The sequence below is a fragment of the Callithrix jacchus genome, chromosome 13 (genome assembly GCF_049354715.1).
Source record: "Callithrix jacchus isolate 240 chromosome 13, calJac240_pri, whole genome shotgun sequence".
Classification (NCBI taxonomy): domain Eukaryota; kingdom Metazoa; phylum Chordata; class Mammalia; order Primates; family Cebidae; genus Callithrix; species Callithrix jacchus.
The window spans coordinates 5,039,055-5,056,388 of NC_133514.1; the positions used below are offsets into that span (position 1 = coordinate 5,039,055).

The 17,334-nt window shown below is 48.4% G+C and overlaps 1 protein-coding gene across 3 annotated transcripts in view; it reads left to right on the forward strand.

Annotated features, from left to right (window-relative positions):
* Positions 1 to 14,476, forward strand: part of MYOM2 (myomesin 2) — a 170,820-nt gene extending 156,344 nt beyond the window's left edge. For all 3 annotated transcript variants that reach the window (XM_054243663.2, XM_035269819.3, XM_035269818.3), the window contains 5 exons: positions 9,915 to 10,078; positions 10,330 to 10,366; positions 11,502 to 11,524; positions 12,417 to 12,472; positions 13,711 to 14,476. In XM_054243663.2, the coding sequence (XP_054099638.2) occupies positions 9,915 to 10,078; positions 10,330 to 10,366; positions 11,502 to 11,524; positions 12,417 to 12,472; positions 13,711 to 14,028 (598 nt within the window). In that variant the 3' untranslated portion in view covers positions 14,029 to 14,476. The remainder of the gene's footprint in view (positions 1 to 9,914; positions 10,079 to 10,329; positions 10,367 to 11,501; positions 11,525 to 12,416; positions 12,473 to 13,710) is intronic.
* The last annotated feature ends 2,858 nt before the right edge of the window (positions 14,477 to 17,334 follow it).

Consider the following 17,334-nt stretch of genomic DNA (forward strand, 5'->3'; position numbering starts at 1 on the left):
AGAGCCCGTGTTACGGGTTTGCTTCCGGAAGGATGTTAAAGGCAGGGTCTGTTTTTAAAGGATTGTGGTAACAGGAGCCTACAGGACTGGAACTCTGGTGTGTCTTTGTAACATAATTATTTATCGGGATTTATTTTCTAGGACAATGAGTAAATCGATGTTTCTAGCTGAATCAAACCTTCCCCTGGAAAAGGAGGATTAATCATCAGCATCTTTGAGCTTGTTATTTATGGCATATTGTCTTGCTCTAAGTTGTACACAGTTGTAATGTGTGTCCTGCTGACCATTGTAAACATGTTCATCTTCTGGGAGAGGCCCCCCTACTTCAGACTTGTATGGGTCATAGTACAGGCCATGTGCTATGCTGGCTCTGGGGGTACAGAGATTAAACACACACCCGTACACAGTATTAAACACACGCCGTGTGTGTATGTGTGTGTGTGTGTGTGTGTGGATACAGGTCGTGTCAGCACCAGCAAGCAGGTACTTTGCGTTACACATTCAAGGCATGTTATTCCATCTAATCCTCACAAATGCCCTATGAATTGGGTATTTATATCCACATTTTATAGATATGAAACTGGGGTTCAGGGAGAGAACCATGTCAGTTTGTCAGTTACGCTACTAGTAAGTGAAAGAGCAGGGGTTTGAATGCTGGTTGGTGCGGTCCTAATCAGTGCTCTCCTGAGAAGCTCCACGCCCAGTGGAGGGGATGGATCCTAGACAGGCAGGTCGGGGCACAGCTCACACATCTGACTTACCGGTGACCCTGAATCAGAAGAAAGCCTCCCTAGATGAAAAAGGAGGAGGAAATGTTACTGAAAATCCTACAGACTCGTAAAAGTAACATTATTTTTATGTTTACTCCTCCCCAAACAAATTCATTATACAGTAGAAGAGGCATTTCTTTAGTTCTTTATATCTAAACTCTACCTTTGAGACCTCAGCTGGGGATATGCACCAAAAGTCAGTAACTTCTAGTAATCTTACTATTTGACTATTAAACAACATGAAACTATGTTGTGTATGTAGCCATCATGCTTGATTGTAATTCACTGCTTGACCAAATGCATTTTATCAGATGGCAACTGGAGAAAAAGCATAATATGAAAATTTGTTGAAGTGTACTTCAGCCATTTGAGGCTAAAAAATCCACTTCACAAAACCTATGATGCCAGGGAACAGAGCTGTCAGACTGGTGCTGTGGGTCCTGGAATATTTTGCGTTAATAGGTGACATCGAATCAATAGAGTGCAATGAGAATTTTGTGAAATGCAGACGTAAGCAAAGGCAGTTGTTCTATAGTTTAAAATGCTGAGTAATCCATCAGAGGCAGTAGAGAATGTCACTTTCAGGGAAGGTCAGAAACTTACTCAACATGAGTTAAAGCAGGCAAAGAGAAATTCAGCAAAAATGGTCTTCAGAAAAAAGATTTTGTTCTCTTACTCAAAGGTGAGATTAGTATATCATCTAGACATGACTAGATCTCAGGTTCTTAAAGCATCCATCACTGAAGTCTTGGAAATATCTCAGAAACTAAAGAAATTTGACTCTCTCTCTCTCTCTCTCTTTTTTTTTTTTTGTGGACAGAGTCTTGCTCTGTCACCCAGGCTGGAGTGCAGTGGTGCCATTCTAGCTCCCTGTAGCCTTGACTTCCTGGGAAAAAGCGAGCCTCCTGCCTCAGCCTCCTGAGTAGCTGGGCCCGCAGATGTGCAGCACTATGCCTGGCTAGTTTATATATATATATATATATATATATATATATTTTTTTTTTTTTTTTGGTGGAAACGGGGTCTTCTTATGTTGTCTAGGCTGGTCTCTAACGCCTGGACTCAAAAGATCCTCCCACCTCGGCTTTTTAAAGCACTAGAATTGCAGGCATGAGCCCCCTTACATGCCCCACACGGTCTTCATGGCATAAAAAGAAGCGCATGTTTCAAACTCCAAATGTGCATTAATTCAGTTCAGGAGATTTCACACACACAGTCTGACGTTATAAACACTCTCCTAAAATCTCAACTAACACTTGAACTAACCGGTAGGAGAGATGCCGGGCTGACACCTCAGACACCTTCCCCTGCCCATCTTCATCCTTATGTCCACGGGTTGGGTGGGAGGGGCCGTGGCTGGCTGTGTCTCCAGTGAGAAGGGCTGTGCGGTGATGGGACCTTCTCTCTGACCTGGCTGTGGCTTCAGCTGATGTGTGGGGTGCCTTGTGGTCCTGGCCTGTGACAGCTGCAGGGGTGGGAGCTCCAGGTGTGGCCTCTCAGAAAGCACAGGGCATCTCCAGTTCTCTGCGTGTGTTCTGATGTTCACTATTTGGGTAGCAGTAGCAAAGGGCTGCTGGACATGGAAGGTTCCTCAGGCTGTCCCATCTTGTGGGGCTCTTCCTGCAGGAGGTCTGTGTTTCTCAATACTGTCTTCTCCAGCCTAGAAGCAAATACTTCCTAGCTTTTGGGAATCTTTCCCTTTTAACTACATTTCCCTTCAAAATGGGAGTGAGACCTAGGTGGAGTTCCTGTGAATGTCACAGGACAATGAGAAGAGCACATTTTACTTTCAGCTGAGAGACCGCAGCACTAGTTAAACCCCAGAGCTACTGTCAGTCATAGCCTTGAGTTGACTCGCCAGAACCACCGCCTGAGGCTCCGGCTCTGTTCTTGTGCTTCCGTCAATCTGCCTCTGTCAGTCATTATTATTATTACTATTATTTTGAGACAGAGTATTGCTATGTCTCCCAGGCTAGAGGGCAGTGGTGTGATCTTTGCTCACTGCAACCTTTGCCTCCTGGGTTCAAGTGATTCTCCCACCTCAGCCTCCCAGGTAGCTGGGATTACAGGTACCTGCTATCATGCCCAGCTGATTTTTGTATTAGTAGAGATGGGGTTTCGCCGTGTTGGCCAGGCTGGTCTTGAACTCCTGACATCAGATGATCCACCCACCTCAGCCTCCTAAAGTGCTGGGATTACAGGTGTGAGCCACCGTGCCCAGCCTGTCAGTCATTACTAATTGCAGACTTCGTTTTTAGATTTTTGCCCTTGTGTTACTTCCAACCATTTAATGTAAATAATATCCATTTACAAAGATATAATATTTCTAAATCATTCACCTTGAAATAATTTTAGACTCATAGAAAAGTTGAGAAGAAAGTGCAGAGTTCCCTTGCATCCTCTCAGACTCTTCCCCTGAGGTTAGTGTCTTGTGTAGCCCCCTGTAACCATCAAAGCCAGGAGCTGATTGATAGAGTAATGCTGTTAACTCAGCTGCAGACCAGTTCAGATCGTGCCTGTTTTTCCAGGAACGCCCTCCTCCATGTTCCAGGGTTGAATCTCAGGTCCCACATTGTGATCAGATGTGCTGGCCCGTGGCTTTCCCAGTCTCAGTTCCTCAGGCGCTCCTTGTCTCTGCGTGGGTGCCTTCAAGTGTTCTGTCCGTCACTTCAAAGCACGCCCCGCCGTTGGGTTTATCCGATGTTTCCCACGTTGGATGGGTGACTCCGTTTTAACTGGAACACAGCAAAAGCCATGCTCATATCTGATCACTGGGTTAAGGCAATGTCTGCCCTGTCTCCTTCTGGGGAAGTTGCTATTTTTCCCTTGATAATTAGTAAATGCTTGAGGATTTGGCAAGTCTCCTGTCCCTCTCCAGACCTGTGCCTGGGATGTGAGATTCAGCATTGAATGTGGCCTGCAGTACTGATTTCTGAGGCTCTGGGTGGAGGGTGCTTTTCCAGCTCCCTCTTCTCCTGCGTTTGCTCTGCTAGGAGGTGCTGGCCTCGCCTCTGTGCACCTCCTCATTCAGCTGCTTGGCTGCATCGGCTTGGACTCAGGGATGCTGATTTTATTCAGCTGCTTGGCTGCATCGGTTTGGACTCAGGGATGCTGATTTTATTCAGCTGCTTGGCTGCATCGGTTTGGACTCAGGGATGCTGATTTTATTCTGTGAGCTGGTACTTTGCTCAAATTGTCCCAGCTCTGGCCCTTGGGAGCTGTTTCCAGTTGTCAGCTGTCAGCTCCAGCATGCATGTCTGCATCTTCTTAGGAGAAATTCCTTATTTTTGGGTCTGTAAAACCTTCCTGACTCATTGTGTATTTCCTGCCCCGGTTCTGGAATCCCAGAAGCCCTGGCTCCTGAACCAAGGGAGGTATCAGGGACTATCTACTGGTGTCCCAGGGAGCCGCAGCTCTTGTACAAGCTGAACGCAGGGCTGGGTGACATGTGGGTGCAGGGTGAGGCACCCAGTGTCACAGGGAACCGCGGCTCCTGCACACTCTGAAGGCAGGGCTGGGTGACGTGTGGGTGAAGGCTGAGGCACCCAGTGTCACAGGGAACCGTGGCTCTTGTACACTCTGAAGGCAGGGCTGGGTGACATGTGGGTGAAGGCACACATGTCCGCATCTGCATCTCGCGTCTGTGTAATAGATTCTGATGGATCCCAGCCAACTCCACAGGCTTCATTCAAGCCTTTCTGCTTTCCTGGGCTGTAACTTGGCTCCCCAGGGAGAAGCCTGGGTCTCATCTATTTCCTTTTTTCTGATCGTATTTACATCAAGCAACTTCAGAATTAGTAACTCGTATCTATGTGAGAAACAAGTGTGGGAACGAGTTCAGTGTTTCCTGCAGCTAAGTCCTTTCATCTTTAGCCTCAAGGTATGAAATCCGAACATTGCTTTCCAAAGTTGCTTTGTGTCTTTATGTTCTGGGTGGTAAGTTCATTTGCACATAGTGAAGTTCCAAAGTTACTTTGTTTCTCTATGTTCTAGTGAAGTTCATTTGTTACCGTTTCTGTTTAGTTTTGGGTTCCCCTTGCTTGGGTTGACTTCCTCATTTATGCTGGGAAATGTGAAAGCCAGTGTGGTTCTAAGAGTCTAAGGACCTGGAGCCCCGACCTCTCCTCCTCCCTGCTCACCACCCCCATGCCCCTTACCGACCTCCTTCCCACCTACCCAGTCGCAGGTGACCACCCTGCTGGTTGCTTTTGTATGAATGAGCAGATACGTGTGTGCTTTCATCTATCCTCCTCTGTCTTTTATTAATATGAACCATTTTAAGTTTAATTTGGAATGAAGGAATTTGGTCATGTTTCGTAATCAAGTAATACAAAGAAGAGATGTTGTCATATTTGGTCCATTTATGTCTCAAAACAGCAACGATAATAATTTTTCAAACTGTATGTGTCCGAGTCATTGTGTAGGTAAGACAACAGCATAATTAATTCTGCGGCCGGACAGTCAAAGATGTTAACAGCTATTTTTGAGCCCTAGGATTTGTTTGACCCTCTTATAAGTTCCTCATTCAGAAGAAGCCAAATGAGAGGGCACTGGGTCCAGGGTGAGACCCTGAAGTTGGGAGTGGGAAGCTGCAAACCAGCATTTGCCCTCGAGGTGAGCAGCCAGGGCTGCAGACATCTGGGACAGCTGGAGCCTCTGCTGGAAGCTCTAAGGGCTGTCCATGCTCTGAGTGGCTTCATCTGAGTGGTACTGAGGGAACAGAATCAGAACCCAGTCCAAGAGAGAGAATCTGGGTAGGAACTCCAACGTGGGCAGCTCGAAGCTGGGATTAGGGTTTAAGGTAGGCTCCTGATCCCAGGCTCACGCCCGCTTGGGGTTTGGCTCAGGGCACCTTGCATGCTTGCATATGTTTACCCAGAACCCGGGGTGGCAGCGGAGCCTGCAGCTGGAACCAAGGAGGTGGGACCGTAAGCATGTGGGGTCCTAGAAGGGCACCAAGTGGGACAGTGTGTGATTCGGTGTTGAGTGGACACCATTCCTTCCTTCCAGTTCACGCTTCGTCACTGGCTGAGATTTAGGTTCAAGTGGCCTTTTCCCAAATTGTGTAGCTGTTGTAAAGAAACCCTCGTTGAAGTAGGGCGTCACTTTTTAAAAGTGAAACTTGAATGATGAGTCACTCCAAAGGCCCAGGGCCATCAGCATGAGGGCAGTGAGGTAATTGTTTGCAGGGGCGGGCCCTTGTCTTCACTGCTTCCCAACCAGTATGTCCATCATATCAAAGCCAGGAGGCGGCTGGAGGCATTTACAGCTACTTAATGTATGTTCGTGTGAAGGTATCGCATCTTTCCCCTTGGCAGCTCTATCGAAATAAAAGCATGTTTATTCTGTAAGCAAGTTGCTAACTGTGTGAGTGCAGCAGATCACCATTGGAATGGGACATAGTCCAGCAGAACATAAACGCCATGAAGGCTAAAATGCCCGCTACTTTCTGAAGCGTTTGCAAGGTGACTTTGTGGCCTAGCGAGTTTCACCTGTTGGACAAAGCTGTGTATGATGTGACTGATAAGCTGGGAATTCCACTAGCTTTTCTTCATGGCTCTGAGTCTGAACAATGAGATTTGGGGGCTGTTTGCAGCTTTACCCCATGGAAGAAATTCTAGTCTGTCTCTCTGTCTGTCTCTCTCTCTCTCTCTCTCTCTCTCTCTCTCTCACACACACACACACACACACACACACACACACAGAGCACAGGTTTAAACATCTTCATCTGTACATCTAGGATGCAATGGTTTTCGTGCATAATTAAGCTCTTTGAAGAAGACGTATTTGAGTTAATGGAGTTCAAGAAAACATTGTCTTCTCCCTAACACCCATGCGGCGTGGGCAGGTGGCAGGATGAGGTCACACAGGGTGGCAGTGATTGCTGCTTTCTCTCGGTGAGACTGACCAGCATTAGCACGAACACAGCATTTAGTGCAGGATGCAAGACCAGACATGATGAAAATCGTCCCCTTCTTCACAAGTTCCAAAGCTCACCCAGGCTCTGCAGGGCCGGGAAGCTGGTGGCAGGCCAGGCAGGACCGAGGCCTTATTGATGTGCAGAGGCTCAGGCTGGAATCCTCGTCTGTGTGTGCGGGAAACACATAGCCAAGCTGGCAGTGCCTGTGTGTATATGTGTGTGTGTGTGTGTGTGTGTGCGCGCGCGCGCGCACCTTTGTTTGAACTTTGACCCTCATCAGTTCCAACAAGACAGGCTGACAATTCCAACAAGCAAGGGTGACAAGATGACTAGAGCCCATCAGTGTTGGCAAAACTATTTTTCTGGCTCTCACAGAAGAGTTCCACATCTTACTGACCTCTGTTTCCTTGGATGGGGAACGTTTAGTCAACACACAACTGCAGCTGTCTCAGTTCCCTGCTGATCTGCAATTTCCGACCTGCTGATTGGTCTGTGAAGTGTTCGGTTGTAGGTGCATACTGGGGATAAGGAAGTCTTTCTCAATCGAGCTGCGATGTCCCTGCAGCGCGTCGGTGTCTGTTTACATCAGGTCTCTGCACAGACAGGCTTCTTGCTGCTGCTGGCCCGCCAGGGTTTGGGATTGATTGGCTGATCCACTGTAGAGCTGAGCATCACCATGGAAAGTCTCCTTTCCCTTTTGTACACAGGGCTGAGTAGGTCTGAGTGCTGGAATGGTCCATCAGTCACTTTAATAATAGCAACCTGCTGTGAGCTCACAGGATGGCCTTTGTGGCCACTGATGCTCACCTGCCCTTGGCCATGCTACGGATGGAGAACCTGGTGGGTCCATGTCACCTGGAATGTGAACGCTAGGCAAACATGGCACCCTTGGTCCGGCCCGCTCCGGCTGCTGAGTGCTGGGGTCCTGAGGTCATGGTCTCATTGCTTCTTCCCTCTCCTGCTCCCCACACAGACTGTGCTGAGTGTGGACTGAGAGCAGCCAGGCAGAGCATGGTGCTCTACTGTGGGCTCAGCCTTTGTGAGGCCCCCAGGTCAGCAATGTCCAGAATTCCAGATGCAGAACTGAGACGTTCCTGAAGGATTGTCCAGTCCGATTCTCCCGCCTTTTTCCTGGGAGGGGCAGCTCGTGGGAAAAGGGAGATAATTAACATAGCAGGAAGGGCTAAAGGGGTGGCTTTTGCAACATGTGTATTCTAACACAATTTTAAAACGTTTAGATAAAAGCAAAGTGTTCCTGTCCCCTGAGGCAGCAGGAGCTTATCCCCAGATCAGCAACAGGGGAGGCTGATCTATTTATTGTAGACAAATGTGTATCAATTACGTCCTAAAGTTGCTTCAGTAGATACTGAGCATATCTTCTTGGTTTCCTAAAACAACCCCATGGGGGAAGTGTTAGATCCTCCCTTTTCTGTCCAGGATCTGAGAGGCTAAGTCGTGGACTGAAGCCAATCCCAAACCCTGTCCCTGGGAGCCGCAGTTTTGGGCTCCGCCTGTGGAGTGTGCCCCGGGATCCTGCTGTGCCCTCACGGAGCGCCCACTTCCCATCCGGGCTGACTTGATTCTGACACATACCGTCAGCACTACCACCGGGGCCATTTCTATCTCCAGAGACCGGGACACAGAGCTGAGCATTTATGTTTACATATATACCTTTTGAGACAGGGTCTCGTTCTGTTGGCCAGGCTGGAGTGCAGTGGTGTGATCACAGCTCACTGCAGCCTTGACTTCCTTGGGCTCAGGCAGTCCTCCTGCCTCAGCCTCCTGAGTAGCTGAGACTACAGGTGCCTGCCACTATGCCTGGCTCATTTTTTTTTTTTTTGTATTTTTGTAGAGACAGGGTCTTGCCTTGTTGTCCAGGCTGGTCTTGAATTCCTGGGCTCATGCAGTCCTCCTGCCTCAGCCTCCCAAAATGCTGGGGTTATAGGCCTGAGCCACCATGCCTGGCTGAGCTGTGCATTTATTATGGGCTTAAGATATTTTTTGAAGGAAAGAATAACAGAGAGAAAGGCTATGATGATGGGGAGGCTGGAGAATTCATTTTCCCCGTGGGACTCAAGGCATTCTTGGTTGCTGGCAAGGGTAAGCACAGATGCCACAAATGCCACACCAGTCTCCGCGCAGCGCACTCAGCCGGCTTCCTGAGGTCTGGCTGTTCTGGAGCTGGTGCTGAGAGAAACAAGTCACATTCCAGCTCTTGCGTGGCCTGGAGTCAGTCCTGTTTTCATGTGCCGGTGACTACAACTTCCACAAATCTCTCAGGCTCTCTCTGAACTGAAGTAATGTTAGGAAGTAACTTACACACGTTTGTCTGCAGTAAACAGGCTGGCCTTATTTGGTGCAGATGTGGGAACCTGAGAAGGCAGGAAGGGGACGAGCACTTCGTTTTTATCTAAACTTTAAAAACTTGTGGCATAATTCACGTAATGTAGACGTTACCATTTCTGCTGTCTTTAAGTGTACAGTTCAGTGGTGTTAAGCACATTCACCTCATCCTGCAGCCACCACCACCATCCCAGCCCTTTTTACTTTCCCAAACCGAAACTCCGTTCCCATTAAACACCCGCTCCCCATTCTCCTCCCCCAGCCCCGGCGCCCACAGTTTTCCTTCCTGCCTCTGAGAATCTGACCACCCTAAGGACTTCATATGAGTACATATTTGTCCCTTTGCCACAGGATAATTTTACTCAGCAGAATGTCCTCAGGGTTCATCCACACTGCAGCAGGCGTTGGGGTTTCCTCCGTGTGTTTGTGGACCACGTTCTGCTGCTCCATTCATCATCGGGATGCTCGGACTGCTTCCCGCCCGGGGGCTGTCATGAACAGTGCTGCTAAGGACGTGGGTATCACAGTATCTCTCCAAGGCCTTGCTTTCAGTTCTTCTGGGCAGCTACCAGAAGTGCAATTGCTGGATCATATGGCAGTTCCAGCTTTAATTTTTTGAGGAACTACCATACTGTGTAGAGTTTTGTTATGTCCATTGTGTTGTGACAAGTACATTAAATAAGAATCCACCTTTAATAAGTATTTAATTTTAGAAGGTTTTTAGATCTGAGTTACTGATGTGATCAGTACCAAAAATCTATTGGGCTGTTGGCATCAGCAAGTGAGAGAAGGCTGTCACAGCACCAGGACGCTGCCCCGTAGACATTGTGCGTATGATGAGGAGACCCTAACTCAAATATGTTCCCGTTGCTGTTTTAAAGAGATGCTAAGATCTCGTCCAGTGAGCATATGAGAATCGGGGGGAGTGAAGAGATGGCTTGGCTGCAGATATGTGAGCCGACAGAGAAGGACAAAGGAAAGTACACTTTTGAGATTTTCGATGGCAAAGATAATCATCAGCGCTCCCTCGACCTGTCTGGACAAGGTAAAATAATTCTTTGGTGTTTAATAATTTCCTATTTAGAAATCCAGGTAGATGCTGAAAGCAGGGAACACAATATGAACACAGGAGACAATATGAATTTATGATGTTCATTTAGAGAAAATGAAAAAAATCAGTTTATTAATTTTTATGTATCAATTTTCATGAATCAGATTCACCGGTAGAATATTTGAGTGAATAAATAAAATCTGCACACTGAAATGGTTAATAATGCATGCATTATTTTCCTACAGCATTTGATGAAGCATTTGCAGAATTCCAGCAACTCAAGTAAGATTTGCGTATTTGGTTATTACGATATCATTTTAGGGGCAATTGAGTCCCAGTCATTTTGGCTGCATGTGGGAACCTGTATGGAAGCCTTGGTGATCCAAAGAGAGAGCCATTCCTGGGACAGAAGTGGCAATTTAAGCAATGCAATATGTGGAGGGCAGGCACTCTCCCAAACCAGAAATGATTTATGGTTTCCTGGTGAATTTCGGAAATAATTATTGTAAGAGTTGAAGAAAGAGAAAAGAAACATGAAAAGTGGCCTAACAGTCAGACAGATTTATTTTGGAGAATAAACCTGAGGGGGCCTTCTGGCTGATTTCCATCAGGAGTGCTTTCTCTTATGGACTAAGTGTATTTAAGGGTCTGGGAAGGAGATATTCTAGCAGGCTAGGAATGTTTCTGTATGGAGGAGAGTTTTATCATGGGGTTGGCATGTTTCTGGTTGGAGGGGAGCTTATCTCAGGGTTGGCATGTTTCTGGTTGGAGGTGTCATTTGTGGTTTATGGTCATGCTGATGTGAGCCACTGAGCTGATGTTTTCAGGCTGGATTTAGGTGATTTCTAATCAAGGAAAACTTAAAATGGCAATGCTTGTCCAAGACGGTGCTGCTGGTGCTCTGTCAGTTATCACTAGAGCAACTTATTCAGGAAATTTGGGGATTTTTCAAATGTACAATCAAGTCTGTGCACATCCAAAGCTGGCCACAGTCCAATAAACATTTGTAGATTGGGTGCAGGGACAAGCAAGATAGATCAGAAACTGACAAGTTCAGAAAAGATCTCAAGTCTCCAGGGCAATCTGGTGAATTTGTGAAAACAAACAAACAAACAAACAAACAAAAAGCCAAATCACTTCAACCGTTGAGCTGGAATGCTAAACTTTTCCGTGGGTTTTAGCATCTGCATAATAGGGCATTTTCTACCACAAAATGGGCAGTGGGAACCATCAGGAAAAATGTATGATATCCATCCTGGGATCCTGTGACCCGAACATGTTCTTCTAAGAGAATGCAAATGTATTTCCTTCTTTCTTTTGCTCTCATTGCTAGCAAACCTCTCAGCTGTGCATTTTGTTGGAAACACTTTCTCATATTCTCTTTTCTTTCTCTCCTCTCCACCCCCTTTAACTTTAGGGCTGCTGCTTTTGCAGAGAAGAGTAAGTACCTGTTAGATTCTAACCAGAATGGCGTAGTATTTTGGGTGGGGCAAAAGGGCTTGCATTTAGAGTGCCAACTTTGTGTATTAAATAATAACCAGCAATCCCCCACCCTGATATAACAATGCCACCAACTTTGCACCCTGTCCTGGAGCCCACGGCCTGCACCATGGCGCCTGCACTGCTTTTGGCCTTAGCTCCTCACCCCTTGGGTCCCCTCCTTCCCTCCTCTCCTCTGTCCTGCCTTGCAGAACCTACAGCCCAGACTCCCAGGACCTCTTTGCTTGAGACAGAATTCTTGCTCTTGTTGCCCAGGCTGGAGTGCGATGGGATGATCTTGGCTCACTGCAACCTCTGCCTGCCAGGTTCAAGTGATTCTTGTGTCCCAGCCTCCCAAGTAGCTGGGATTACAGGCGTGCACTACTATGCCTGGGTAATTTTTGTGGTTTTAGTAGAGATGCGGTTTCATGTTGGCCAGGCTGGTCTTGAACTCCTGGCCTCAAGTGATCTGCCCACCTTGGCCTCCCAAAGTGCTGGGATTACAGGTGTGAGTCACCTGGCCAGGCCGGGACTCCTTCACCTTCTGCCCAACTCAGGGACACACGCGGCTCTCTGGGCCTTCAGTCCTCGGCGAATCCTTCACCCTCCCCCATCTCACATTCCTCTGGAGGGTTTCGCCCCCTGCCTTTCCACAGAGTCTGGTATCTCCTCACCTTTGTTCCTGTGGCTTTGGTTTACCCCTCAGTCGTACACATATGAATCATTTCTTTGCTGCTCTCTCTCTCCTGAGCATGAGCTCCTTCCTGCGTTCATCTTGGTATCCGCTGCTTCTTACACAGCCTCTGCTCTGTCTCACAGATGTTTTCCTAACCGGAGTGATTTCCCATTGCAGATCGTGGCAGGGTGATCGGCGGTTTGCCTGACGTGGTGACTATCATGGAAGGAAAGGTGAGGATTCTAAACTAGGCCGGGGCGGGGCTGTCAGCACGGGGCAGGTGCAAGGGATGCAAGCCCTCCTCTTGGGGTGAAGGAGCGGGAACCCAGCGAGGGGCTTCTGGGTCCTCACCCAGCCTGCAGGGAACCCAGAGCTCCCTGACTTTCTTGCCCCTCCTAGACAGCCTGGGATAACCCCTGTATTCTCAAAGGAAAGACTCGCTTAGCATTCCGAATTCACACACCTGTGGTCACAGGGATGCGTTGTGCCACTTGGGCACCTCAAGGCAGGCGCTGTGGCTATGGGTGTTTCTAGGCCCTCAGGGTCTGCTGGGGTCTGATGCTACCGGCCCCTGTGGCCATCCACCCAGAGGAGCAACTGCAGGATGAGGCGGCCACACCCACCACGGCCCACCCGCCTGTGTGAAGCCACCTGCTTCCAGTGTGAAACAGCACAGCTTTTACAACATGAAAGAAAAAAATCTCTGCTCCTGTTCTCAAGGTCATGATGGACTAAATCGTGGAAACCACTTGTTGGGTTTTGATTTGTTGCCTGTCAGTGGAATTATTGATATCTAATTGTACTTCTGTGCTTGCTTCAGCGCTTCTAACTCAATGTCACGGGGATACAGATTCTTGGGAGAATTTTATTAGGCCAAAATAGAAAAATGTATGACCTCTTCTTCAGCAGCTAAGGAAAGCCTGGAGAACTCTTGAGATCTCATCTCAAGGATGTAATTGAGAAATTAGCAATTGCTTTACTTTATCCCAGGCCAAAAGCATGTTTAAACTAAGCTTCAAGAATGCATTTTTTTTTGCCTCCAATTTACTGGTTATAAGACAATATATTCATTGGATTTGCCAGAGTAATGGGTAAGAGGAATCCATAAGTCTAAATATAAGGGAAATTTAGTAGCAGGCTGGATTTATCCACTATGAAACATAGAGCTTAGTTAAATTGCTTACCCATTCTTTAATTGACATAGGGCTTGGATAAAAGCTGAGAATACACAGGACACATTCTGATTTGTTTTATGAGTTCCCCTGTGGACGGCTGTGCCTGGGCCCTGGATGGCTGGCCCTCTGGCTGCTCTGTCTAGAGTGGCGTTTACATACAGAAAGCCTTCTTGCTAAACAAATGACTGAAGGACCCATACATTTAACTGGGTGTGACCTGGAGCACATCGTCTCGGGGGATAATGCAACTTGCCTTTTTCTAACTCTTCTTCTCCGCCAACCTCTTCCTTCCAAAGACTTTGAATCTGACCTGCACGGTGTTTGGAAACCCTGACCCCGAAGTGGTTTGGTTCAAGAATGACCAAGACATCGAGCTCAGCGAGCACTTCTCGGTGAAGGTGGAACAGGCCAAGTACGTCAGCATGACCATCAAGGGCGTGACCTCCGAGGACTCGGGCAAGTACAGCATAAACGTCAAGAACAAGTACGGCGGGGAGAAGATCGACGTGACGGTGAGCGTGTACAAACACGGAGAGAAGATCCCGGACGTGGCCCCGCCGCAGCAGGCCAAGCCCAAGCTCATCCCAGCGTCCGCCTCAGCGCCAGGCCAGTGAAGGCATCTTCCCAGCCTGGAGGCGGGAAACAGCGCTTGGCGTCCTGTGTGGGCTGGTAGTTGGCCATGCATCCTGCTTTGATTTTTGCGTTTGGTGCTGATTACTTTATAGCCATCCAAGGGGGAAGGCTAATGTTTTCCACTAGACTAAGCAACATGTGTTTACACGAGTGTAGACGGCAGATACTGGCAGAGGGCGGGTTGGCAGATGACACGAGCATTTTCACGGGTATAGGCACGTGGGCGTGACACCCAGGTGCGCGCGCGTGTGTGTGTGTGGCATGTGGCGGTCTTTGTGAGGCCACCGAGAAGCCGCTGTGCTGTCGCTTGCTCTTTAGGGGCCGTGAGACCTCGCAGTGCTGGAGCCCTGGCTGTGGAGCCTTTGAAGCGTGTGCTACCTGGTGAAGCTTGTTTTCTCGTGCTTTAGGCAAATAAAGCTTTAAACATCACCTCGGTGTGGTTTTTCTGTAGCAAATCACACCTTCCCGCACCTGCTCACCCTCCTGGCTTGTTTAATTCTGTGTCGCCATGTACTTTCATGGCCAGTGGGGTGCAGACGGCACCCTCACAGTCCAGAGAGCAGGGCAAGGTAAATCACACCCCAAAGCCCCTCCGACCCATGGGGCTGAGTGACAGGGGTCCCATCACTGGCCCCAAGCGGCACCCAAGACGGCACCAGTCCTAAGAAGTGTGCGTTTCGTGCAAGGCTTAGAAAGGTCACCTAGTGATTATACTGCAGGCCTAAAAGTCTCTGTAGAGGAAAACGCTGTGTGTAGATGGCTCTGTTCTTTTTCAGTGTGTGAATGAATGAGGAAGGGACTTCAAAAGAAAGAAGGGACTCATTTGGAGTGATCACTGTAGCAGCCACAGAGGAAAAATAAAATCTTGGCTGCCTACACAAGGCCTCTTGGTGAAACTTAGAAAAAAAAAAAACGTTTCGGAGGAACATACCCTCTCTCTGAACTTTTTCTTCCTTTGTTCAGAAAGAGGCTGAAATTCCTCTGGCATAAAAATCCCATTGCAATATTTTAGTTTTAGTGTTGCTTTATAAGAGAAAACGCTTTGATAATTAAGAAAACTTCTGTGTCATTAAGGCCACTCCAAATTGTAGGACATTTTGTTATATTTTTCCAAGGGAATAATACAAATCCTGAGAATAAAGTGTGTCCCCAGTAACATAAAGCCGGCTGAGCTGGTTTCCATGGCAGGGAGGGGAATTTATTTGTATGACTTCTGCCTTCTCCGCCATGCAGGTGAACTCCAGCGGAGTTTGTTCTGGCTGCATGGTGGAGCCACATTTTCCAAAGCACGCCTGACCTTGATTCAGTTAAACAGATTTTGTTCATTTTCCAGTTTAAGCGTCATTTGGATTTAGCAGTCGCGCATCATGGGAAAGAATTAAAACAGTTGTGAATGTCTTGAAGCCATGGATGCTATTTTTAATAGACTCTTTTTTTAGAGCAGTTTTAGGTTCACAGCAAACTTAAAAAGAAGGTAGAGATCTCCACTCCAACCCCGACCTCCACCACAGCTTCCTCCACGACCAACACGTCCCACCAGAGGGCTGTGCTTGTCACAGCCGCTGCACCCACGGACGTGTCACTGTCACCGCCGGCCGAAGTTTACCGTGGGTTCACCCTGGTGCTCGTCACAGCCGCTGCACCCACGGACATGTCACCGTCACCGCCGGCCGGAGTTTACCGTGGGTTCACCCTGGTGCTCGTCACAGCCGCTGCACCCACGGACGCGTCACCGTCACCACAGGCTGGAGTTTACCGTGGGTTCACCCTGGTGCTCGTCACAGCCGCTGCACCCATGGACGCATCACCGTCGCCGCGGCCGGAGTTTACCCTGTCTCACTCCCAGTGCTGTCAGCTGGGTGGTTCTGGTTAAGTGATCAGGACTCACATCTCCCGTCGTGGCATCAAGCAGTCTTTTCTCCACCCTAAAAATCTTCCCCTCAACTGCTGAGCATTTTGCTGCCTCCATAGTTTTGAATGAAAATATTTTTTAAAATAATTTAACAAAATGGAATAGTCTTCAGTCTGTAGCCAAGTGTCCTCACAACAGTGCGGAGAGCTCCAGTGCAGTCCATGCAGTCTTCTGTGGTCAGCCTCTCGCGTTTCTGTGGGTGCAACCGTGGCCTCACCCCAGGCGGCCTTTGGACCTTGCTGAGTTTCCCAGTGCAGATTCTCTGTCCCAGGACCCATACAGGACACCAGATGCATTTGCCAGTCATGTCCAAAGCCCCTCCGGCCTCTGACGGTTTCTGTCTGTCCTTGCCTTTCACGACCTTGGTGGCTTTGAGACTTGCTGGGTATCTTGCAGGACATTCCCCAATCCAGGTCCCTAATCCAGGGAAGATGATCTTCCCATGATTAGACTGGGGGTGTGTGTTTGGGAAGAGGAGTCATGTGATACCACAGTGCCCGACATCTGCTCACCTTCATCGCTTGCTGAGGCGATGTCTGCCTGGTGTCTCCCTGTGAGATGCCTGTTTTCCCTGTTCTTCTATTCCTTGGGAGCCTGTCTGAGCCCAGGCCACCCTCAAGGTAGTGAGAGTGTGGAGTCACGTTCACCTCTCAGAGCAGGAGCACCTACCTCTGTTACCTGTAATTCTTCTGCAAGAAAGATTGTCTCCTCTCCCTACTTATTTATCCTGTCATTTACTGACATCTGTGTGGACTCGTGTGCTCCATTTCATCTCTGGCTTTGTGACCCCCACTCTGCTGTGTCCGTCCTTCCTTCCTTCCTTCCTTCCTTCCTTCCTTCCTTCCTTCCTTCCTTCCTTCCTTCCTTCCTTCCCTCCCTCCCTCCCTCCCTCCCTCCCTCTTTCTCCTTCCCTCCCTCCCTCCCTCTTTCTCCTTCCCTCCCTCCCTCCTCTCTTTCTCTTTTTCTTTCCTTCCTTCCTTCTTTAATCTTTTCTTTCTCTCCTTTTGTCTTCTTTTTTTGAGAGACTCTCCCTTTGTTGCTCAGGCTGGAGTGCACTGGCATGATCTCAGCTCACTGCAACCTCTGCCTCCCAGGTTCAAGCGATTCTCCTGCCTCAGCCTCGGCTACTTTTTATATTTTCAGTAGAGATGGGGTTTTACCATGTTGGCCAGGCAGGTCTTGAACTTCTAACCTCAGGTGATCCACCTGCCTTGGCCTCCCAAAGTGCTGGGATTACAGGTGTGAGCCACCATGCCCAGACGACTTTCCTGATCAGGTTTTCCCAGCGTTGGTCATGAGCCTTTTTGCTGGCCTCCTGTGTCCATTCACAGCTGCCTTGTTGGGCAGAGCCTGATTTTCTGGAACTGCAGGACAC